Source organism: Urocampus carinirostris, chromosome 18, assembly GCF_059441175.1.
Source record: "Urocampus carinirostris isolate Australia breed hairy pipefish chromosome 18, RoL_Ucar_1.0, whole genome shotgun sequence".
In the NCBI taxonomy this organism is placed as follows: Eukaryota; Metazoa; Chordata; class Actinopteri; order Syngnathiformes; family Syngnathidae; genus Urocampus; species Urocampus carinirostris.
The window spans coordinates 14,034,736-14,060,382 of record NC_142366.1 but is presented as its reverse complement, the minus strand read 5'-3'; the positions used below and the strand labels follow the sequence as shown (position 1 = coordinate 14,060,382).

General features: G+C 40.3%; 1 protein-coding gene across 2 annotated transcripts; it reads left to right on the top strand.

Moving 5' to 3' along the window:
* Positions 1 to 185: 185 nt before the first annotated feature.
* tmprss7 (transmembrane serine protease 7) lies at positions 186 to 24,291 on the top strand. Of its 2 annotated transcripts, XM_088322476.1 has the most exons (18): positions 186 to 245; positions 5,099 to 5,303; positions 5,359 to 5,489; positions 5,555 to 5,622; positions 7,194 to 7,387; positions 7,525 to 7,560; positions 8,719 to 8,947; positions 10,662 to 10,786; positions 13,442 to 13,548; positions 13,614 to 13,720; positions 13,779 to 13,915; positions 14,997 to 15,104; positions 16,807 to 16,914; positions 16,992 to 17,108; positions 18,325 to 18,499; positions 19,755 to 20,023; positions 22,528 to 22,664; positions 24,130 to 24,291. In XM_088322476.1, exons 1-18 carry the CDS (start codon positions 186 to 188, stop codon positions 24,289 to 24,291), a joined length of 2,475 nt encoding a protein of 824 aa, XP_088178602.1. The 2 variants fall into 2 exon arrangements, with proteins under 2 accessions (XP_088178602.1, XP_088178603.1); XM_088322477.1 differs by lacking the exon at positions 10,662 to 10,786 and having other exon boundaries at positions 8,719 to 8,885; positions 13,417 to 13,548.
* Positions 24,292 to 25,647: the final 1,356 nt, after the last annotated feature.

The window sequence follows — 25,647 nt, the reverse complement described above, 5'->3', positions numbered from 1 at the left end:
CCAGTCTCTTTACAATCAGGCATACCGTACTCTTGCAACGAAGGGAGTCTGTAAGGGCCGTAACTCGATAGGTGCCTCTTGCATTGGGTCTTGTTTCACACTGCCACAGAGTGTCAGTGCGCTGTTCCTCGCTCAATTTCTCATCAAAATATATGGAAATGATGAAATAAAGCTGGGATGCCGTCATGGGCTCGGAGTGCAACGAGAATGGAGATGTCGACGCTTCTCATGAAGACACTGCCAGCGTGAGAATGTTGTTTGTCTGTTAACACTGCTGACAAAATTTAAGGAATATGTTGATTTAAATTTATTGTATCTCTTTAATTGGCTTTGAATGAGTTTGATTGGGATTATTCTGAGCTCGGGCCAATTATTGCTGTTTTAAAGGTTTGTACACTTATGTTACCATGCTTTTCATTTTACTTGTCACTAGTCATTTGTTTCGTTACATTTCACAGACCTGTACAAGAGGTGCAGGGTTCATACGAGTGCTTGAAATCCATAAATGCTTGAATTTTAATGATGTGTTTTTACGGATTGAAAAGTGCTTGAATTTGTGAATGTAGTGCCTGTAAATCCTTGAAAATGTCTTTTTTTTTCAACACGTCTGCTTAAAAATGACGCTGACACTGCTCTCTGGTTGCTCGACTTTGCCATTGCATTTCTTCTTCCCTCGTGATTAAGTACAGCTGGCATTCGTTTGTATGGCATTGTACAATGAAGCGTCATCGCCCTCTATGGGTTGCAGGCAAGAGAACAGGTGCATGCAGGTGCACAATGAAATGTCGATAAGAGCAAGGATTACGTATCTATTGTGGGCCATGCAAAAAAATGAATTTAGCGTTTACCAGTGGAAAATTGTAACGGGAAGAACTTCCTGCAACTGAAAATGTAAGCTACATATTACCCTCATTTTACCCAACAACTATATAAGGAGAGAATTGTCTCCAAAACAGATATACACGCGATTTACTCACGATCAAATTTATTTGTCTTGAAAAATAGACACGCAAGATTAAAAACCGCTTCTGTAAATTGTAGATGTATTTGTGGCTTTGCATAATACAGACGCTGCCTTACTTACGATCGATCCTAAGTTGAATTTGTTCGTAAGATGCTTCAGTGCTATATTTTGTATGTTAAAGGTTTGTATAAGTAACCTGTATTGTTTTGTACTAAAAAATAAACATGATAAAATAATATGCTCTATAAAGTTAAGTTTAACTTAAGTCAAGTCAAGTCATTTTTATTTGTATAGCCCTTAATCACAATTAGTCTCTAAGGGCTTCACAAGTTATTACATATAAGTTTAGGTTACTCGTATGCTATAGAGTAGAAGTGAGTTTTAAGCCTAGATTTAAACATTTCCACCAAGGCTGCAGATCGGATCTCAGGGGGAAGAGCATTCCACCGGTGCCCGGATGGAGAACGCTCTCGAACAAGCGGAACACTTCTTGGCTCTTGGGATCACTAGGAGACCGGCGCTCTCGGAACGAAGGCTTCGGGCCGGGACATAGGAGGAGATCAGATCTGAAAGATATGAGGGGGAAAGTCCATGTATGATTTTGTATAGTAGTAGGAGAACCTTAAAATCGCATCTTAGGCTAACAGGGAGCCAATGCAGGTTAGCCAAAATTGGGGTGATGTGATCGTACTTTTTTGTCCTTGTTAAAAGCCTCGCTGCAGCATTTTGTACCAGCTGAAGACTCTTGAGTCTGGTCATCGGAAGACCGGAAAGTAGTGCATTACAGTAGTCAAGACGGGAGGTAACAAACGCATGAATTATGATTTCCACATTCGACTGAGAAAGTATAGGACGAATTTTAGCAATGTTACGGAGATGGAAGAAAGCGGTTCTAGTAATTTTCTTCACATGTGTTTGAAAGGACAGATCGGGGTCGAAAATGACACCTAAATTTTTAAGTGATTCGCTCTGTGTGATGTGGCAATTGTCTATGTTCACAGCGGTTTTAGAGAATAAGTCACGGGACTTAGATGGACCAATAACTAACATTTCAGTCTTTTCAGAGTTAAGACGCAGGAAATTGAGTGACATCCACTCTTTTATCTCAGTGAGGCAGGCCTCCAAATTTCCACAGTTTAGTGTGGCAGATTCCTCCATCGGGAGATAGAGTTGAGTGTCATCTGCGTAGCAATGGAAACTGATAAAATACTTGCGATTAATATCTCCTAGTGGAAGCATAAAAATGCTGAAGAGAAGGGGGCCAAGCACTGAACCCTGCGGAACACCACAAGTAACACTAAATGGCTCAGATGTCAATTCGCCATATTTAACGCAGTGTGTCCTATCTGAGAGGTAGGATCTGAACCATAATAGGACGTTTCCTGAGAGACCAATCCATTTTTCCAACCGTTCTAGCAAGATATTATGGTCCACTGTGTCAAATGCAGCACTAAGGTCCAGCAGCAGCAAAAGTGATGATGCGCCCGAGTCCATTGCCCGTAGGAGATCATTGGTTACCTTAATCGGAGCTGTCTCAGTAGAGTGGTTAGCCCTGAATCCTGATTGCATTGATTCAAAGAGATTGTTCTCGGACATGAAATCATTCAGCTGCTGTGCCACTACTTTTTCACGTACTTTGGAAAGAAACGGTAGGTTTGACACAGGTCTATAATTACATAAGTTTTCTGGATCTAGGTTGGGTCGTTTCAGTGTGGGTTTAATGACGGCGGACTTAAAAGCTGCTGGAACTACACCTGAGGAGAGTGATATGTTTAAAATATTTAGAACTGAAGGTGCAAGAACGCCAAAGAGACCTTTAATAAGTGAACCTGGAAGCGGGTCGAACTGGCAAGTCGTCGGTTTGGCCGTATTCACCATCTGTTTAAGATTATCGAGTGACAGTTCACTAAAACGGGACAAAATACCTGGACAGCCACCATGTCGTGCATCTATAGATTTGAGTGCTTTAGTATGTGTTGAATTAATACTGTCTTTAGCAATTTCTTCCTGTATGCTTTGGATCTTCTTAGTAAAGAAGACCATTATGTCGTAGGCAGAATGAGTGGAGCTATCTGGGATAGTCTGTTGCAGCCGGATAGCAACCAGCCGCTACGTAAACACGCGCCGCCATGTTGGAAACCTTAGGGCCCGTTCACACAGCCGTTTGCGGCTGAATCACGGCCAGAAATTTCTGCCTGTGAGGCGGACGCTATTGGACGCTTTGAGATCGCCATACAGACGAGATACAGCAGTGCTTAACACGCGGTCGGAAATTCACGCGCGGTTGGCAGCGCGAAAAAGTTTTGCGCTGCTCAATACCTTAAAGCACGGGTGCACAGCAGGCTGAATCACGGCAAGAAATTTAGAAATTTCTGGCCGCGAAGCAGATGCTGTTGGGCCCTGAGAAACGCTTTAAGATTGCCATATAGACGAGATACAGCAGTGCTTTACTCGCGGTCGGAAATTCACACGCGGTTGGCCGCGCGAAAAAGTTTTGAGCTGCTCAAAACTTTGAGCACGTGTTAACCGCAGGCGGCACACGAGGTAATGACGCGGAAATGACGTAGAACGACGTGCTCTGGCCGCGGCCAGGGCGTGGTTACACATGGGTAGGACGGGAAATTTCAGCGGGTAATCGTGGGTGGAGCATGGTCATAGCATGTTCTGCGCCTGTATCGCGGTGTTATTACGTGAAATTAGCGTGTTACGCGTGTGACGGTCAAACGCCTTTCTCCGCGTATATACAGCGCGATTTGCCGAGCACACGTCAGTTGTGCTCGAGACGTCAAGGGGTGAACATGGATCCCCGTCACCGTAGTGACCTCGTCTTAATCCATTTTTATTTCTTGACATGTATTTTCATTTCATAACAAGATAATAAAATCAAAATGAAAAACTATCACAATAACAACATATTGGCTTCTTCTGTGCCATAGCTTGAAATCTTGATCTTCACGGGACTGTGTCTTGAGCGGTTATGATTTCTACAGCCCGGTGTTATGCCAAGAAATGCATCCCTGCCGAGATTTGCATCCCCTCGCTACTACAACCACTTTTACCTCGTTTTATCTCACCTTTATATCACTTTTAGGGAATGTAATGGCGAACATATATTTTGCGTAGGAGTCGGAGTTGGGCACAACACCGGCTCGGGAGCTTTTATACCCGTGGTCCACACGAGAAAATGACGCGGAAATGACGCGATGAGGAAGCGGAACAGTCGCCCCCGTCTGTTTTGCGGGCATACCACAGATGAACAGCGGGTTGGCCAATTTTGCGCATTTTCCATCGCGGGCAACCACGGGCAAAAAAAAAAACGCAAAATTTTACCCGCGATACAGACGCAAACGGCTGTGTGACCGGGCCCTTACTTTTGGAAGATGAGCTTCAAGAGTTGGGGGACTTCCTCCTCCGTGGTAGAAAGTGGCCCAAAAAAAGCGATCCAACCATATTTCTCAACCCCATCAAGCTTTCTTATTCCACTTTCATTTCAAAAGAAATGGCTCGCCTCTTTTGTACACTTTACACCAACCATATTGTAAAGTTTACACCAACCATATTGAAAATATGCACTAGATATTAAACAATAAAAATGTCAAAGTTCTTAGCGCGCTGGAGATACAGTATAGAATGTTTACATATGAACTTGGAAGAGGAAGCAGATTTCTTCGGGGTGGGATGTTGGGTGACCTCACAGCGCCACACGTTGGTAGCGGCGGAAAGAAGCACGACAGTAATGTCCTCTACTTGGAAAAAGGTGCACACAATACAAAATCTAACTTACAGCAGTTCTTAAAGAGATCTTGAATTTGGCCATGGAAAATGTATACGAACCCTTTGAGGTGTTTTATCTACTTACAATGTTTTAATCCTTAAATATGTCTTGTTTCTTCCCTATCATATAGCAGCATATGGGATGACACCGAATGAATAATACATTCGCGTCGGAGTGTAATTCAATTCACCAGAGATGGGATGAAGCAGCATTACATTCATGTTTTGTCATTTTCTATTATAGTACTAAGCGTTAATGCCTCTCAGAACATGCACCGCTTGACATTTTGTTCCTGTTTGTTCCTCGAATCTAAAGTTATGCTCTTTTAGGGTCACCAGTTCTCCTGTTTGATCCGATAGGTTGCTAACGTGTCAGTGGAGGTCTCCACTGTGGACCACACGCTGCAGAAGCTGTGCAGGATGTACAGAAAAACCAGAAGGAAACCCAAAGGTCTGGCTAGGTTGATAGCCTACCTGCTGAGCATTCAGCACCTCGCTCTCATCATCACGGCCGTGGTCTTTGTACTGGTGGTGATCCTATGGTCGCTCCTCTGGGTCTTTATATGTAAGCTTTCGCGGATCAAAATGAGCTCTTCTATGTGTGACACCATCTATCTTAGTTCGACGAGAAAGCAACAGCGGCGTGTACTTTGCCGGTATGTTGCGCGTGGCCAACGTGGATTTCATCCCGGAGTACCGGCAGGTTGGATCCCGCGAGTTTGTCTCCATGGCAAGCAAAATACAACATGTGGTGCGTGGTATTGTGCCCGATACGATGTGTGCCTTTGCACTGCGTTAAGTGTTTTGATATTGCAGGTGAGCGACGTATACAAGATGTCCACGGTGGCTCGCCTTTTCAAGCACGCCATCATTTCGGACCTCAGGTATAATGTCCTCAGAGTTTCCTAATAACATGGATGAAACCAACTCCTTTTTGGGGGGGTGCTCATTCAAAATTATAACATTTTTGTGGTATTTTTGGAGTCATAATGGTAGGCGCCTTGCATGGCTGACTCCCTATTGGTGTGAGTGTGTGTGTGAATGGGTAAGTGTGAAGCACATTGGGAGGTCTTCATTGACTTGAAAAGCGCTATAGAAATGAAGACCAGTTACCTTTTAGTGTTGCTGCAATTTTATTTTTTGTAGTATATCTGCAGTTATAGTTTTATTGTACAATCTTGTTTTTTGCTGTATTACTTGATTTGAATTTTTGTTGTATTTCTGTAGTACTTTTATTTTGTAGTCCTCTATAGTAGTATTTCCCTGTATAATTTTTGTAGTATATCTGTATGATAGTTGTACCACAGTTGTATTTTGTAGTATTTCTGTTGTTATATTTCCGTAGAAGTGTTTTTATAGTGTTTCTGTTCAATATGTAGTCGTATTTTTGTAGTTTTTCTTAATTATTTGTATTTATATTACTGTAATTGTATTTTTGTAGTATTTCTGTTCTAATATTTCTATAATAGTATTTTTCTATCATAGTATTACTGTAGAAGATTTTTTTAGTATTTCTTTCAAAACAAATTTAAGGCAAAATGATATGTTAGACCCAGTTTTGAAGCAATAAATTTGATATTTGATTTTGTAGTATTTATTTTGCAGACACAAAAAGGGACAATGGGGACAAAGTTGGCACTATTTTTTTCTTAAATAACAGTGAGCTTATGTGTATGTATGTAAATAATAAATATGTATATATATATATATATATATATATATACACACACATTTTTTTATATTATATCTTTATTACATATTGACCATTTTTGTTTGGCGGATCTTAGTTTGCCCACACCTGATCTGGGTCTTGGCAACTCCAAAGCTCTCCACCTAAATTCGCCCCTGCCTAATACTACGAAACATTCGTAGTAAACCACGCCAGTCAATTTCAAATCACAAAATACGCTTTAACTATGAAAACTAAGAAAATATAGATGTTGCTCTTGGAATAAATACAAAAGCTAGTTCAGTATACTCCCATCTAGACAAAGAACGCCATCAAGAGCACTGGTTCTCAACTGATCTGACTTAAGGACCCACCATTTCACCCCAATGACAAGCTGCGACCAAAAGAACAAATTTCTCCAATGAATGGACTGTGCATTTAAAAGCAAAGAAAAAAAAGATAAAAGATAAATTCACATATTTGTTCACCAGCAAAAGCCTAAGCCAGTAGAGTCCAACTTACAGCGTCCCAATTTAGGACTTTTTTAATTTATGATGAGTAAATAAGATGTTTTTCCGGCCCCTGTTTAAATCTTGCATTTCTGCTAGAGGGAGAAGCAAAACATGATAACCATGGAAACAAAGCTAGCAATTATCTAAAATGTTCACATGAATTGATACGCTCGTTTGGTTGCAAGGCCATAACCAATCAATAATTGGAACTATTATTAGGTTTCTACACCACACTATACAGCAATTTTACTTTGCGATTTAATTGGATATGCAGTAACACCAATAAAGGAGGCGTGCTGGTGCACTTCTGGATGGTTTTTGAGGTCCCTCGCTTGAAGAGTGCAGCAGTGTGCGAGGAGTGCGTGGGCGTCATCCTAAAGGACTCCATTCACGCCAGCCTCAAGAATCGCTCATCAGTCGGTTACCTGTTCGGCCTGCCCATAGACATCGACTCCATCCTCATCAATGGTGGCTCATATTGTTTTCTTACTCATTGTTAAGCTACTCAAATGGAAAATGGAGAATGGCGTCCAAGCTGTCAATGCGGTTGAAAACACTGACAGGTTTTTTTTCATGTTGCTGTTTTTGTGTGTCTTATTTTGCAGCTGTCCAACGCTCAGATTACACATCCAACGCAGCTGGTAGGTGGCTGTTTTTCTCCTGAAATACAGAAAATGTCGTTTTTTTTAGTTCTCAGTTTTTGGTACAATTGGCTTTCGTTCTTGCCACGTAGCAAAAATGATTGAAATAAAAATATTCCGATTTTATGCCGGTGAACTAATGATTATTACACAATATCTTTGACGTAATGATCATCCTGCAGAACTATAAATCTCAAAAAAGGGGTCTCCAGCGTGGTGCCCTCTAAGTACAGCTAAGGTACCCGCGGACCTGTTCCGAAAATAGCCCACCAGTGGTGCGCCATTATGATTTTTTTCTGTAAAATTATTTTTCTAGTTGTTGACTGAGTGTATTCAACCCTAGTTCCAATGATTAACCTGGCAATGACATATTCATGACATTATAAGTTTTTATTTTAGAAAGGCATATACAAGTGGGTGCTCTATGCGCTGATACAGTGGCTTGCGAAACTATTTTCCCACCTTTGAACTTTGTTACCTTTTGTTACATTTCAGACTTCAAACATAAAGACATAAAACTGTAATTTCTTGTGAAGCATCAACAATAAGTGGGACACAATCATGAAGAATAACACTCTTTATTGTATATTTTAAACTTTTATTAACAAATAAAAAAAAACGAAAAAATGGGTGCGCAAAATTATTCAGCCCCTTTACTTTCAGTGCAGCAAACTCCGTTCAGTGAGGATCTCTGAATGATTCAATGTTAATTTAAATGACTAACGATGATAAATGTGTGTAATCAAGTCTCTGTATGAATGCATCTGCACTGTGATAGTCTCAGAGCTCTGTTTAAAGCGCAGAGTATCATGAAGAACGAGGAACACACCAGGCAGGTCCGAGATACTGTTGTGGAGAAGTTTAAAGCTGGATTTGTATACGAAAGGATGTCCCAAGCTTTAAACATCCCAAGGAGAACTGTGCAAGCAATAATATTGAAATGGAAGGAGTATCAGACCACTGTAAATCTACCAAGATCGGGCCGTCCCCTTAAACTTTCAGCTTAGTTTTATATCTTTATGTTTGAAGTCTGAAATTTGGCAAACGGTCACAAAGTTCAAGGGGGCAAACAGTTTCACAAGCCACTGTAAGTGAACAAAAGTAGCTCCGGGCTTTGAAAGGTTGGAGACCCCTGCCTTAAAAGTCTTCTGACGACAGGATCCCAGTGTATCGACAAACTTTACGCCAGCCTTCCCGGGACAAGGGTCCCGTTAAGCGTCTTTTCGTCATGGGGCGGCGTACGGTGCCACGTGAAGCTCACCGCACTTCCTGGTTTCCTCATCCGGCTGACAGTGGCCTCCTTCCAAATCGAGCCCAGCAACTGCGTCCACGATGCCCTGACTGCTTTTGACGCACTTCTGCCCATGAGGGGGCGAATTTTACACAAGTGAGTTACTGTCGTTCTATAAAGTTAATCCCAAATTCTTAAACATGGAAAATGTGGGGAAATCGTGCATGTTTTATGCAAGAAAATCCATCCATATTTCATCGGTATGGTCCAATTATCTTCCGAGATAATGCATTTTGAAAACAGCATGTCTTGTCTTTGTTATTGGAAGAACACCAGCACCCTAGCAAGGCAGTCGCCATATTGTCTTACGTGTTAGTCGAACAGGTTGCGAGTGTTTTAAATGAAGTTTCGGTAGTTTTTGTGGAGAATGCCTAGGCGTTGTGTCGCAGATGGATGCAGTAATGGAAAAAAAAGAGGGCATCCATAAAGGAGTTAATTGGCCGTGATAACACATACAAAGCCACCAATGGAGAATAACCAGGACTGCCCAACTTAGACGGGAAAAACGCGGGGTTGACCAACTAAAAACCAAGGAGTGAGCAGCGAGGCTGACCAGAAACTAACAATGAAAAGTGGCAACTGCGACAGAGAAGACGGCTGGGAATAAACAAAACAAGGAACACGGCAAAACTGGTGCTAACACCAAACTAGCTGAGTGTTTTAAGCAAAGTTTTGGTAGTTTTTGAGGTAAATGCCTAGGCGTTGTGTCGCAGGTGGATGCAGAATTGGTACAACAAAAGGCGGACAGCCAAAAACAGGGTAAAGGGAAATAAATAACACATGGAGAACCACCAATGAGGGGGAGTACGAGGGACCAATTAAAAGAAGGCAGCTAGATCCTTGATGTAAAAATGTGAGGCTGGCCGACCAAAAATATACTAACCAGGCCAGGCTAACCAGGAGCTAACAACGAAAAGCGGCAACAGGGAAAAACACGTAGCCGGCGGGGAATAAAGAAACCAAAGAACACGGCATAACGCCTATCAAAAAACATGCTGTGAACTGTGAAGCAACAATGAAAAATCATCAACGGCTGCAGTAATAAACGCAATGTCGGCCGGTAATAAACAATCCAAGGAACCTGGCAAAACTGGTGCTAAGACCAGACTAGCCGATCCCCCAAAAAACGCGGTGAGCAGCCAGGCTGACTGGGAACCAACAACAAAAAGCAGCAATTAACCAAGGGACACAGAAAAAAACAGACTTTAGCCAAACTAGATAGCCAAACAACACATGGTAGGCAGCCAACGAACGCCAAACAAAACAGAAAACCCATTAGCAGCGCCTACGCTAACGGGGAGCTAGCCGGACAAAATTATACGAACCGGGGCATACAATGCGAATAACAAACGAAAAGCCACAATTGCCTACCTAAAAGGAGCCGAAGGTAAAGAAGGAATTCCCACCATAACGGTGGCAGGAAAACAAACCCCTCCGCATACTTTTTAGGGCAAAGCACACAATTCTGACAAAATAGTCACACGGCCCCCAGCAACGATAAGCAAGAATTCAGAAAACAGAAATAAGCACCATGCAATTTTTGTTCCCCTCAATCACTGTCTGTGTTGATGCTGCTTCACGTGGTGTGTTAAAGGGATTCGCCACTTTGATTACGTCACAGCTCTAAAGGAAATAAACCAGATTGGTCAATTTGAGACTAAATTTCAAGTCCCCTGGCTTGTGGAATATTTTGCAACATGTTTGCATAATTGTGGGAGGTTCATTACACATTTCGTGCCGAATTGAAAAAAAAATATCAGTTTGTGAATACTTTAAAAAGAGTGGCTTTCGACCATTATGTTTGCTCTAGGTTGTGTGCACCGGTTGGCAGCTCTATCTCCCTTGTGTCCACCTCCAACGTTATGCTGCTTTCCATCACCATGACCAGCGGACCTAAAAGCTTCCGAGGACACTTTGAGGCTATCACAGATGAGCGTATGTCCTCTCATTTTATCCAAAGGAGTGTGTAGACCAGAGGTCACCAACGTGGTGTCAGGCCGCACTCTAAGAAATAGAGTAGCCAAAGGAATGGTTCTGAAAATAGCTCCTCGGTGATATATCGTTGTGATTTTCTTGGGAATTTGAAATGTGGCTAGCATTAAAAAAAATCATTGCCAAGATGATAAATGTTCCCCTTATTATTTTTAAAATTAGCCTATAATTTATAGGAGAGACCCGGTACAGTTGTAATACATTTTGCTGTTACTCCTCCCCATTTCATGATCTTTTGTGCTAGTCCTCTTCAACTTTTATAAATGGTACCTTAATTTGTCTTTACAAGTAGACATCAATGGTAGAATGCTAAGTACCTCTAAAGGTCTGTCACAGTCTCTCAGAGAGATACAGTGTTACAACCTTACCCAGTACCAGGTACCATCATAATACTCTTAGTGGACAGTTTTAAGTGTGATTTATTGTTACGAATGAGCTTCAGATAGTCCAATATTTGAAGAACTCTTTATGTAATGGAAGTATATGAGAAGAAGAGCATCGAATCAAACAAAATGCGTGTGTCTAGTCTTTTGTATGGACAGATTAGATCATCAATCTGAGAAGCAATTGTAGTAATTGTACAAGCTAGTTCCCGGGGTGCCAGTTTTCTTTTATTTGCCCTTCCATTTCTCCATACAGACTATACAGAAGTTGTCCTTTTTATTTCGAGATGTGTTACAACTGTCCCCGTACCTATCAGCCATCATTAGGCAAACATGTTCTTCGTGTGGTTGTTAGCTAGCATGAAAAAACCCCATGTAGGATTGAAGTCAAGACTGTGGACATTACAGCCATGTGCCAGATATTTGTCAATCTTTAGCATATTTGACATGAAACAAAAAACTGAGAAGGAAAATTTTTGAAATTTTGCTTTTGGACCATAAAATTGAGATGATATCACTGAGTCTACAAACGTCTTGTGTGAGGTCAAAATGGAAAAGGGAGTATCCTATATCTGTGGCATCAGTCAAACTCTCTCACAATTGGTCAAACTTTGACCTAAAACTGTAACCGGTTTGCCCATTATGTACATTTCTAAGTGCCTTTATACAAGCATATATTTTCACGGTCAACTGAGCCCACTTTAACTCTACTTCTAATAATTACAACCTGGTAATAAAAGTTCATACATTGTTATACCATGATATGTTGTAATTTTAGACATACATAGATATACATATCAAGCTGATAGCCCTTCTCACTCCAGAGTTTTTCAACTAGTGTGTCAAGAGGCCTTGTCTAATGTGCCACAGATAATTGCTCCGTTTTATTTTTCTAAAGTGGCTCAGGAGGTAGCGCACTCGTCTTGGGATCAAGAGATTGCAGTTCAAATCCCGGCTCCTCCGTGTTACATGTCAAAGTGTCCTTGGGAATGACACTGAACCCCTAATGCCCCCAATAAGCAGGTTAGCGCCTTACATGGCTGCACGGCCGCTATTGGGAAATGTGAAGCACATTGTAAAGCGCTTTGGGAAGTCTTAACTTGAAAAGCGCTATATAAATGCAGATCATTTCATCATTTCATTAAAAAGGGTATTTTTCAGTTATCAGCCTGCAAAATGCATTCATATCAGTAGCTCTTCTTTGTTAACCAATTATCTCATCATGGGGTATTACAGGGAAATATATTTCATAACATATTTTCTATGATGGAGCAGTTGAAGATTGTACTGCAAAAAAATAAAGTAAACATTTTGGGCATAATTTGAGATTATTTTACTAAAAAAATGGAAGAAGTGATAACATAGTTTAAAAAATGTAAGGGCAGCACGGCGGCTGGGTCATTAGCCCCATGGTGCGGAGGTTAAGGGTTCAAGTCCAGCTAGCACAGCCTCCCCGTGTGGAGTTTGCATGTTCTCCCAGTGCCTGCGTGGGTTTTCCTCCAGGCACTCCAGTTTCCTCCCACAATACAAAAAGATGCATGTCAGGTTAATCAGCCGGTCCAAATTGTCCCGAAGTGGGATTGAGCGAGTGGATGGTTGTATGTCGCTTTGTGTCCTGCGACTGGCTGGCAACCAGTTGAGGGTGTCCCCTGCCCACTGCCCGAAGCCAGCTGAGATGGGCCCCAGTCCCCCCGCGACCTTACTGAATATAAGCGGTGCAGATAATGGATGGATGGATAATGGATGATTCCACTAGAAGATGCTTTTTACTCATTTTGAGTATTCATTTTTATTGAAAAACGAGATAAAAATACAGCCAACGGTCTTTTCCTTGTTTATCGTCACACTTCGTGATATTTCCTTACTTTAGCTTCTAAGAACTTTTCGTTTGTCTCTTTATCTCTTTCGCTCTACGCCCTGCCAAGTATTTTATAAACGAAGTGGAGGTGCAATTGCATTTTTTTTTTTCGAACAGTTAAACAAAGTTCCCTAAAGGTCGACACCCACACTTGCGCCACCCTCACCATTTAAGAAACAATGATCTCAGCTTTAAAAAAATATGAAACTGGGGCTGGGAGTTCATTTTTAAACATTTTTGACATACGGTGTACCACCAGATTTTGGTTCAAAAATGGTTGAAAAATACTGCGCTGATTGATTACAAGCAATGGTTGGTGAGCCAGGGTGTAGACTTTAATCCCTCGTTTTTCTTCAGGGTGCAGTTCCCAAATCTCTTTGCAGCAACACACCACAGGCAATATTTACAGCCCCTTCCATCCCAGCCTCATCCCCCCTCACTGCTCTTGCACGTGGGTATTTCAGGTAAAGCATGCATCCCTTGCACTCTGCTTTGTCATCCTTTATATGTTCTTTTTATTGTTCTGGAGACTCCTGACGCCTCAATGGGAATCGCACTGCGGCTTCACAACTATGCGCTGAGACCAAAAGACATGAAGGGATGCGAGCACGGATGGTGGAGGATCAACCAAGCCATGTACGCAACAAAGGAATGCTTTTCATAGATCTATGCTTAGTTGCATTGTCGTTTCCAGTTTCTGTGGGACTTACGTGGGACACGAAAGCGTTTTTCGCATCGCCGAACGCACCGCCCAGGTGGAGGTCCGCTGCAGCTCCCGGAAAGCCGCGGCACCTTTTTGGGCAACTTACAGCTGCTACAACATTAACCAACGTAAGCGGTTGTTGCCACAATAAGTTTAGTGTCCTGGTCACCAGTGTTCCCTCTAAGCTCACAAGAAAATCTAGCCAGCGCACAAAAATGAGGGCTCAAAATTACTAATTAAGAAGCGACTTAAGTCAAAGTTACAGTGCATGAAGGTAAAAATACACAGGTTCCCCTGACGTTGTGTCCTAAATGCGGTATTTCGAAGTCAATGTCGAACGAAGTTGAAAAGTAAAGTTAGTAGAGTTTGTCGAGAACCGGCTTCTTCGGCTCGGCTCACTAAAAGGAACCGGCTCTTTCGGGTCCTAAACGGCTCTTCAGGTTGTTTTTGCTTCTTTAATCCCAACATGACCAAATATTACGTAAAACTATTCACAAAATGACTTAAAAGAAGGGGGGAATAGAACAAAGAAGAAAAAATACCAAAATGAAAAAGTAGTGAAAAGCTGGGGAAAAAAAGAAACAAAAGGAAGAGAAAAAAAGTAGGAAAAATTTAGAAAAAAGCCAGAAAAAAAGAAAAGAAAGAAATGTCAGAAAAAAGTAACAGCTCAGAAAAAATAAACACAGTGAGACTTTTTTTAAAGCAATTTTTAAAAAGTAGAAAAAAAACACGTAAAAAAGAAGAAAAAGTTTGTGTTGCATTCAAATAATTTCCAATTGTATCAAGTGAATCTTGTTGCCAACATTGTACTTCCACTAAAAAATGTGACTAAGTACAGTTCTGGATCTTGCAACGGGCTAAATAAGCACCCAAAAATGTTAACATTATGCGAAAAAATATATCAGGAAAAAAAAAGAAATAGATATCTAAATTGTAAGAACAAACGACGTTTGTAGGCCGTACAACCTTTGCAATAGTACATGAGTCAATTCATTCAAAAGAGAAAAATAATTTTGCATTGCCGGAAACTCAGCAAAATGTAACTTGATGTCAAATTTTGGACATGTTTGATCATTAATTATCTTGACACACTTGGGATTATGGTTGCTCACTGTTGTTTCAAGCGTTGCTCACTGACTTTGTGTGAACGCTCAGACCCCTGGAAAATTACAGGGAACATTGCTGGTCAATTTTTGTTTTTTTAAGCAGCGTGTCCAGAGACTCAATTTTTGTGCTCCACGGGACTTTGCGTGGAGAAAAGTCTACGATGCAACGGTGTGGATGACTGCCATGACGAGAGCGATGAAGTCTTCTGTTGTGAGTCACATTCTTTGGAATTGGCTGTCTTACTGTTGAGCCCAGTAAGAAGAATAGAATAGAATTGACTTTTATTGTCATTCTTTGTAACAATGCACACAGAACGAAATGTTGATACACCTGACCCGTACAGTTAAACTGTAGCGAGCCGTTGCAGCCGCAGCCAAACAGGGCACAGCCATTTTAGTCATTAGGTGACCAAACCCCCCAATTCCAACCTTTAATGCCGAGCGCCAAGCAGGGAGGCAATGAGTACCAATGTTGTCTTGGGTATGACTCGGCCGAGGCTTGAACCAGCGACCTCCCAGTCTCAGAGCGGGCGCCCTACCATCCAGGCTACCGAGCTGGTTAAAAGGCTGTTTCATCCATGCCGAAACCCGGGAAGGGTAACAGTAAATTTTCAGTACAGTGAACCATCACTTTATAAAGTTAAGTCTTGCTTCTTCATTGAGTTGCTTTGTGTATTTTGTTCTTTGTTCTGATTGGCTAAACTGTCTCCCTGCTTGTTATTATTTCAGTCTAGTACCGTATTTTTCCGACCTAGTCAAAGTTTTTTTTCATAGTTTGGCCTTATACTCCAGTGCGACTATATATGTTTTTTTACTTCTTATTTTTGGCGGTGCAGCTTGTAAACCAAAATATGGTAGTTATTCGCTTAAAAAATATTCAAACAGTACTTTTATTTGTTGAACAAATGTTTGACCCTGTGGCATGGGGTTTGTTCCTATATTTCAATGGATAATATTTAATTGTATAGTAATTTTAAAAAATAAAGGTTTATATGATTTTCACCTATCACAGAACATAACTTCCGCGATACATGAGGCTTCACTGTAGTTCTCATTCTACATATTTTTTTAAGATATATGGGCAAAATTGCATTTTGATATGTGAAAAAAGTATAGTTACAATTTTAAAAAGTTGAGAATTGAAAATGATTATTTTGTTTTGAAATATTTTATATAATTCATTCATTAATCACTGTTATATAATTAGATATGAAATATGTTTACCCTTGAAAGCAAAGTAAAATAGTCACATTGTTTACCGTAAATTAAAACATAAATTTGGGGAGAAAATAAATTGTGTGAATGGTGTAATTTGAGGTTCTTCAATGAATACAAATTAGTTAATTTTAAGATATTTGCGTTAGTTTTTACAAGAAATAAATATATTTTAAAAGAATTGTTGAGAAAAAGAAAAGTAGTAAAAAGCCATTTTCGAGATTTTGGAGAGAAATAAAGTGAACTTCTTGCATTTTTTTCATGTTATTTATATTTTTTTATGAAACCAGCTTTTTAAAGAAAAAAAAGACAAACAACTACATGTACATTTCTAATTTATACTTCATTTTTGTAGTCAATGATAGCTGTTAATTTAAAGGGGTAAATTATTTAAAACATAAATGCATTTCTAGAAATTCTCAAACATATAGTAACTGAAAATGCTTATTTTGGATATTATTTTGAATACAAAAAAGGAATATGTATTGGTATGTATTTTGTAAAAAAAAAAAATCGGATAAAAATAAAAGGTTTTTATTTTTTTAATACACTGTAGAGTTTGTACAGAGAGTAAAACGTTGCGCAAACAAAAAAAAAAGCCCTGCTAAATTTATGTAAATTTATTGCATTAAAAGAAAAAAAGTCTTAAATTCACTTTATCGACACAAAAAATGCTACGTTTTTCCCTTTTTCTTCAGCAAGGCCATCCAAGACCTGTGGCGTTGGCAGCCCTCTCCATCCCCTTTTCGTCTGCAACGGTGAGGCGGACTGTGACAACAGATTGGACGAAACCAACTGCACGCAAGGTGACACTCCTTTTGCAGAATTTCCCTCATTTGCTCCTGCACACTTTCAACTCCTGAAGTGTTTTGTCATTTGACAGAAACGAGTTGCTCGGCCGTCAGCTATCGGTGCGACAGTGGCCTCTGCATTCCGAAAAAGAACGCCAAGTGCGACGACATCATCGATTGTGGGGACGGCAGCGATGAGCGAGAATGCGGTAGGTTGCATTTGTTAATGCTTTTAAATGTAGAGAAATACATGAATGTATTGTGTTTTCCGAACAATAAGGCACATCTAGAAACCCCAATTTGGCCAGAAATGTTAAAGTGAGTCTGGATAAGATAAGAATTCATACAGTAATTTTAGGTATGTGTAACCATACAAGGTTTTACAGTATGCCACCGTATTTGAGCTATGATTGAGCAAATCAAAAAACATAGCTGCCCTGAATTGCTAAACATTGCATGCAAAGGGAATTGAACCTGATAGGCGTTAGAGCGCCTACAAGTAACCACTTGACCACCAGTGTTGCAGATGACTTACAAAAAGGCATTACAGATGATCTCATTATAACACAATTTTTAGTAACGGTGCCAGAAACACTGCTTTGCATCGTTCATTCTGATAGGTTAAACAGTCTCTCTATTTCTTCAACTCTGCGTCAATAACGTTGCAAGTTAATATGAATATGTACGTAAAAGATCGTGTATAATATTTTGTTGAAAGACTTTCTGTTTGTCTTTTGCCACGTTATTCAGAATCACAGTATTTATTGTAATTGGCAAAGACCAATGATACTTTGGTTGGAGCATCCGTTCATCCAATAATCAACAAAAAATGCAGAATACACATAATAAATATCCGTAAAACCTTATACCCCAAAATACCCAATAAACACAGTAAAAGTGCGGATACTGTACCAAATTCAATACCACCACTGTGCCAAGTAGCCCGTGGACTGGTTCCATAAATATATCATGTGTCATAATGATTTTATAGAAAATGTGATTTATAACTGGCATGGTTTTTAGTGTTTGACTGAGACTTTAACCTCTAATAATTACAATATGGGAATAGACATGGACTCCACCAGGCTTATTATTGACGCACAGGTGAAGAAGTGAAGAATACAGAAGAATGCACTATGCAAATCAGTGTTTCTGACACCGTAAAAATTGGGTGATAATAAGATAAGCTCTCATGCTTTTTCATATGTCCTCCGTACCACTCTTGGTGTAGTGGAAGAGTGTTGACGCCATCACTGCCGCGACTGGAGTTCGATTCCCATCACAAACAATGTTTTGTGATATTAATCAGCGCCCCTTATCGACTGATCAATTATTGAACTATCATGAATAAACACAGTAGTACTTACTGTAGTCCAATGTAATGCTCCTTATAGTGCATAAAATACGGTATTTATCGTTATACAGATTGTGGGCTCCCCACCGCCCTCCGTACCCATCGCATCGTCGGCGGGAGCGACTCCGAAGTGGGCGAGGTGCCTTGGCAGGTGGGCCTGCACTTTTCGGGTCACCTGATCTGTGGCGCCTCCGTGCTCTCCTCTGATTGGCTCATCTCGGCTGCTCACTGCTTCAGCAAAGATAGGTCGCTTGTCTTTATATGTCAGGGGTCGGCAACCGAAAATGTTTAAAGAACCACATTGGACCAAAAATGATGTCTGGCTGCAAGAAATTGAAATCCTTTTATAAGTATTATAATGAAGGTAACTTATGCTATAGCTTATTATCAAGATTACTAATTTGGTACATATGCATAATAGGGTGTCATTAATATGCGGGGAATGATGCACCATGTCAGTACTCAATTATAGGATATAAGAAACTTTAACTTTATTATACAATATGGGTGATTTATAGTACCTTTTATTGCTTGGAATAAAATTAAAGAAATGCAATAAAGAAATTTGATTTTTGATGCAATTTTTATTTTGAGGATAAGAAAGATGGAAGGTGCACAACGTACTCCTTATCTAGGTAAAAACAATCAATAAAACACAGCATGCAATTATAAAACAGCAATCCTTTTGAAAAATGAAAGTACATAAACTCAAATTAATACTGTTTAATTTATATTTCTGTGCAAATGATTGTTCTCAGCTCAGGGATGCTGCTGGAAATGTGAATTTCCCAAAGTATCTATCTATCTATCTATCTATCTAAATGCCAAACTAGTCAGTGCATGGGTAAAACACAGCCACATTCTCTGCTGGCGCAGAATTATTGTCCTTAATTTGCTATTCGGTGATGTTGCATGTCTTTCTAATGGCCCTTTCCTCACTGTCCTAGCAGAGAGGCGTATCTTTAATTTCCTGTCTCATCTCAGTTTTATTTTTGAACTTGAACATACTGTAGGTTTTGTAATATTATAATGAATGACTCCTTCATGTAGTCTCCATTTGTGAACGGTTTTCCACACTTTATTATCTCACGGGTTGCAACAAAGCTTCAGAGATGTAATCCACTTCTGAAATCTATTTAGCTCTTCTCTAATTTCTTCAGAGGCGATGCAGTCACATTTTTCCTTTCTTTCCACTGGTACTCTGCTGCTGATGTTTCTCAAGCTGTGGCGCAAATCTTTGTTGACAGAAATGTTTATTTTTCTAAACATTTTTACAGCATTGGAAAATGTTGAGAATGTTTGTGACATGTTGGTATTTCTAGAGAAACTATAATAAAACCAAATATACATTTCCATCCATCATCTTTTTCCATTTTCAAACATTTTTTAAAAAGCCACCAGGTAGCGCTAAAGAGCCACATGCGGCTTCAAAGACTCAGGTTGCCGACCCCAAGTCTATCTCTATTTGCTCGTCCTTAAATGAACCACCAAACACCAACAGGCTTTCTGACCCGCGGCGCTGGCGGGCCCACCTGGGCACTCTGACGCACGGTTCCGGCGGGCACGTGGCGGAAATCCAGCGTGTTATCGTGCATGAGTACTATGACGCCCATACACTGGATTATGACGTGGCGCTGCTGCGGCTGAAAAGGGCGTGGCCGGCCTCTTTGGGGCCACTCGTGCAGCCCGTGTGTCTGCCCGCCCCTTCGCACGCCATCACTTCCCGACATCGCTGCTGGGTGACGGGCTGGGGGCATCGCTCCGAGGAGGGTGAGGAATGTTCGATTCTGTTTATGGATCCCTTAACCACTAGAGTCCTAGGGGCACCGGTTCCTGTGGTGTGCCTTGGACAAGTATTGCCTGGTGGCGCTCATCCCTCTAGAGACTGATTATGATATTACCAGATTCTAATTATTAGAGGTTTAAATGGTCTTACACCCACTAAACATCATGCCAGTTATAGATCAAATTTTCAAGAAAATAACACTGTCCCATGATAGATTTTCAGAACTAGTCCGTAGTTCCGAGAGCAGCAAATGAGCCGTTTCCGCCTTTAGACGCATCAAAAATGCATTAGACTAGCAAAGTCAAGTCAAGTCATGTTTATTTCTATAGCCTTTAATCACAAAGTCTCAAAGGGCTGCACAGACCACAGATTATTGCAAACCACAGACTATTATGACACCCTGATATAAAACCTAAATGAGGTTTTATCACAGAAAGTGACACATCTATTTGTTCTTTTTGTTTGTTTACCCTAGTTTCACGGTTCATGGATCCCTTCACCACCTGGGTTGTCGGGGTCCCATTGAGGACGCCACTCTGGACAGCTTTCTCCACTGTTGATGGTTGCTGGCCTGATTTTGGGTCGTGGGAACGATGGCACTAGTCCGTTTCTTAATGTTGTCCGCCCAGTTTAATTTGGCCTTTCTCTCCTCCTGCCCCCTTGGACTGTGCCCAGGAGAATGATCATGGTCAATGTGCCCTCTGATGGTGTTGTGCATCGTTTCGTTTGTCACAAGGGCTATGTAGCTGATGCCTAGAAGTTTCCTGTATCGTTGCCTCTCCATAGCCTGGATTTTCTTTTCCAGTTTTGCTGTTCGAGTACATGTCTCGCAAGCATAGAAGAAGATGGAATAACCAGCGTTTGCATGAGTTTGATCTTTGATTTCACTGCTATGTTCTTGTCCCTTCAGATGGGTTTAAGTCTGGCAAGTACGGATGTGGTTTGAGCTAGCAGGTTAGCTCACCCACCGATGTAAACACAGCCATCTCGTAGTTTGAGCTCTAAGTTATAATTTCTAAGAGTCTCCTCCACTTTTCAGCAATGTTGCGCCTTGCTTCTTCCAGACCTGCCTTGATGCCTTCAGCTTCTTTGAGGAAAAAAAATCTGTCCCTTTGCAATAACAAACAGGTACACAATGAGTATTAGACACAGTATCACCTCCATTCTATCATCGATTGTTGAGATTGTGTTGCTGTCTCGCTTGTTTTTGTTTTTCTATAGTGTCCTCCTGCTCTCCTAAGATGAGCTGTAGGTCCGAAATCACTGGGGGAAAACATTTTTTGCTGAAATTTTGAGTACAATATACATAGCATTGTGGCTTTCATATGTTGTTGTAAAATAAATTTGAAAGCAAAGACTTAAAGTATTTTGCTTTTCTGACGTATTAAAGGCTTTTTGTCCGGTAAAGGACTTTGTGTTTTGTATATTTTTGCATATTGAAATTATTTATGCATTGTTTATTATGTATTTTGATTTTTTTGAACCTCATTTAAGTTTTCCTTTTTATTTTATTTAAGTTTGTATTTTTTGACGGACGCATTGATTAACAAATTTAAATTCTTTTGCCTGTTTTTTTTTTGTATCTATGTTCAAATTTTTTATGTGTTTATTTACAATATATAACAGTGGTCTAACCCGGCATGTGGTAGATGTTCACTCTTCATTAGGAAGAGTTCACAATTATTGTAAACACGACTAAATTTTGACCAAACATTCACAACGAAAATAAGTGACTGGCCTAAAAATGAGACAAAATGTTGTAGTTTATAAATGCACACAAATCATGTATTAGTCTTCCGCCATCTCCTGCCTTTCAGTCATGATTGCAGCCTTAAGTTTTGAAATCCCGCACCCCACTTTTAAAGTTGTTACTAACATAAAACAGTTTTATTTTAGGTTATTGGTGGCCATCCATTGCAGCTTGGTCATCCTGGAAGAAGGATTACCTCATGTGTGAGAAGGGGTTCTTTTGAGTTTTACCTTGCCCACCTGCAGGTTTTAAATCAGGGGACGTTGTAATTGTGGCCTGTGTAGCACTTTGAGACTTTTTGTGATCAAGGGCTATACAAATAAATATCGACTTGACTAGATTAACAAATGACAAGGGTGGCAGGGTAGTCCTCGCGTTTATTTCTAAATACTTGCTGTAAAAGACAGTACTATACATCATTTCTAAACAGTGCATCTCACCTCCAGTAACTTTCCCCCTCCTTCATTGTTGAATATAAATAAAATATGCCTCTATCCCACAGTATTTTTTAGTGGTATTATTATATATAAATATGAATTATTACGGCATTATTATATCTGATTAGTAATAAACATACCTAGATATTTTGTCATAATACAATGATTCATAGCATTCTAATATAGCGGCGGCACATGCAAAACATCGTAAAATCCTTTTAACAGTGAGCTTTGTTGATCGTTGTCCCTTTACATCCAATAGGAAACAAATTAACTGTAATAATGTCACTTCCTCCCCCAGATAAGACGTTGCCTTCTGTGCTGCAAAAAGCTCAGGTGTCCGTCATGAGCCAAACCGAATGCAAAAAGATTTACAGTCCCGTCTCGCCCCGCATGCTATGCGCGGGGGTTCCGTCGGGAGACCAGGACGCCTGCAGGGTAAGCCCTGTCCAGGGTTGGGAGAGTTATTTGAAAAATGTCCTCAGATACAGTTACTGGTTACATGTTAAAAAATGTCATCAGTAAGGTAATACAAATGCATCAATATTACAGTAATGTAACTGGATTACTTTCGATTACTTAAGGATGGCTCACGCGTCTCATCTCTCTCTGTCTCTTGAGTGTCAGTGATTGGAATTATGATAGACACGATTGACCTATGGCTAAGCCCCGACCCCTTTACTCACTCAGACCAACATTCAACTCTCTGTGAGGGTGCTGTGACAAATGTCACAGTAGAAGATATTTCACAGGAGGCAGTTGCTTCTTTTTGGACCCAGAAAGATCCTATTTCATCTCCAACTCACCAAAAAGGCCTGAACTATGCATTGGAGGGTAATATTCATGATTTCATTGTTAAAACGTTAGATGAAAAGCTTCAGCTTCAGGCAAAAATATACTGTTGACAACGTAAACGTGATAAACTGCATCAAATTGTCATCAAAATCTTCAACAACAAGCTGGAGGATCGGCATTGTTCCTGCACTGCAGGGTAAGAAGTGTGATTTACTGTCAACCAATTAACCTAACTTGACATGGATTTGTTATTGCTAAGTTTTATTAATCTGAACGGAGTTAAAAGCTCCAGGCTACCCTAGCTAGATTTTTTTACTTGTATATGATTATCAAAGTACAAAATCTAGCACAAAACAGAACACTGAACTCCAAGTAACGCAGCCAAGAGCTAACCTTACCTAACGTCTGCCAAATGTCAGTGATGATAACATTATAAAAAAGTTGATATTTCTTTCCTGCAAAGTCAGAATATGTGCCTCCAAATTCATGTTGACTTACCTTTGAACAGATGTGGACACCCTTCACTTTATCCACATTGAGTTGGTGCTGTGGATGACCACATTCATCCAAAGCGGACACTTTTCTCAATTCAAATGTGGCTTTGGAAAGGGTAAAAATTGCACACTACTGCCCAGCCTTTCAGGATACCGCGTATCAGATTTGCATGCACCCCGTTTGACAAATTTAAAGTTTAAAATGTGAGAAAAAACACACAAAAAAACGAACGAAAACTGACAAACAGGAATGTGATTCTATGGACGAGGGAACTGCATAGGTAATATAGAATGGCCGAGTCAATGGGTTTGCTATGCGTACTGTGATTAGCTCATCATGTTTGAGGGCAGGACTTAGCCATTGGTCAATTATTCTACCAGCCCATCATGTGTATGTAATATTGTTTAAAATAAAGTTGTAATTCCACAAAGTAATCCTTATTTTAACTAAATCTAGTAATTTGATTTTCTTTGTTTTCCTTAACTACAACAAAATACAATTGCATTATTTTGGTATCCAAATTACATGTTTCCCATTACTCTCCACTCCTGGCTCCGTCCTCTGACGCCAACATCCAACACAAAGCCACATAAAATTGTTTCTCATCCTCCAGGGGGATTCGGGCGGGCCTTTGTCCTGCCAGGCTCCGGGTGGGGGCCGCTGGTTTCTGATCGGCGTGGTGAGCTGGGGGGCCGGTTGCGGCAGACCCGGCCTACCTGGAGTCTACGTCAGGGTCAGCAAGTTCACTTCATGGATATACCGCCATATCAGCTGACAGGAAATAAATAAATAAATAAATAAAAACTTTCTTAACACGGCCTTCAAAGAAAGTAGTCATTTTATTTGCAATAAGGAATTTTATCTACTCTATTGACTGTTTCATTCATTGGATTACAAGCAGAATAGCCTGGCATTGGTTGTTGAAACGTGTGCATAAAAAAACAACTACATTTATCAAGGTGTTGGTACTGATAGAAGATTGGATGCGGATGCTTGGAGTGGTCAGTGGTCTGGAGCTGCAGTACCCCACAAAAGCAGACCACAAGAAATCTAATGTTTAGCGATTATGTAGGTACTTTTTGAGGGTACTTAAACTCAAAACCTACCTAAAGCGACTCCTTATTTAGTACAACTGTGTAAATATTCACAAAAAACTATTTAATCGTTTCGGAACCTATGAATCACATTCACAAATTGTGATTCATAAAGTTGTTTAGATTTAGATTAGATGGATATAACTATAGATCGTTTAGATTAGATAAGTGGGTTGTAATGGTATCAAAATAATAAAGTGCACTTGGTTCATTAGTTCCCGGAGTGAAAACCGCAACCTGCTGTATATTTATTGAAAACTACGGAAGGGCGAAATATTAAAACGGTTAAGCTGACATGTATGAATATCCTAACCGGACACAAACAAGTAGCAACATTCATCATGAATGTCTAAATTAAGATCACAAACTTCATGTTATCCAACTTTTTTGTAATTCGCTGAAGATTTGTGATCACTGTGATCGGACCCTGGGTACAGCCGGGAACTGTCCATCAGGGGACGCAGTCATTCAACCCATTCCAAAGGCCTAAGTTCTTTGAATTGGCTTGGAATTGCAATTTGCTATTTGTTCTGTCATTATAACAAAAAAAACGCACGACCAATAGGGTGGACGGAAAAATAAAAGGGGAAAACCTAGTCCTGAAACGAAAGCTTACGTAGTCCGATAATCTAGTAGGGAACAGAAAGGAGAGTCTTTTGAAAAAAAATGGGGTAAGAGGTCTTGGTGGTAAGGATGTGTCTTTCAGGTTCACAGCTAAACATAAAAAGGGAAAAATGAAGAATGGAGTAGTAGTTGTTGTGATGGGCTTATTTGCCCTACATTGTCTCCATTGGACAGTTTTCTTTCGTCCTCTTATTGATTTGAATACATGTATTCATAGGAATTGAAAAACATTTTTTCTTTGTTTTTTGTTTTTTATTCTGCCCCCGAGTTTGCCCTCACCAATATGGCTGCCTTGAAAATGCCCTTACTGTTGGGGAAAAGTTACCTAATGATGATTGAATGTTCCGTACAGCATCGACTCATCCGATGCCAGATTAGTGATTGCAGGGGTCTGACAGGAGGTATCCAACCTG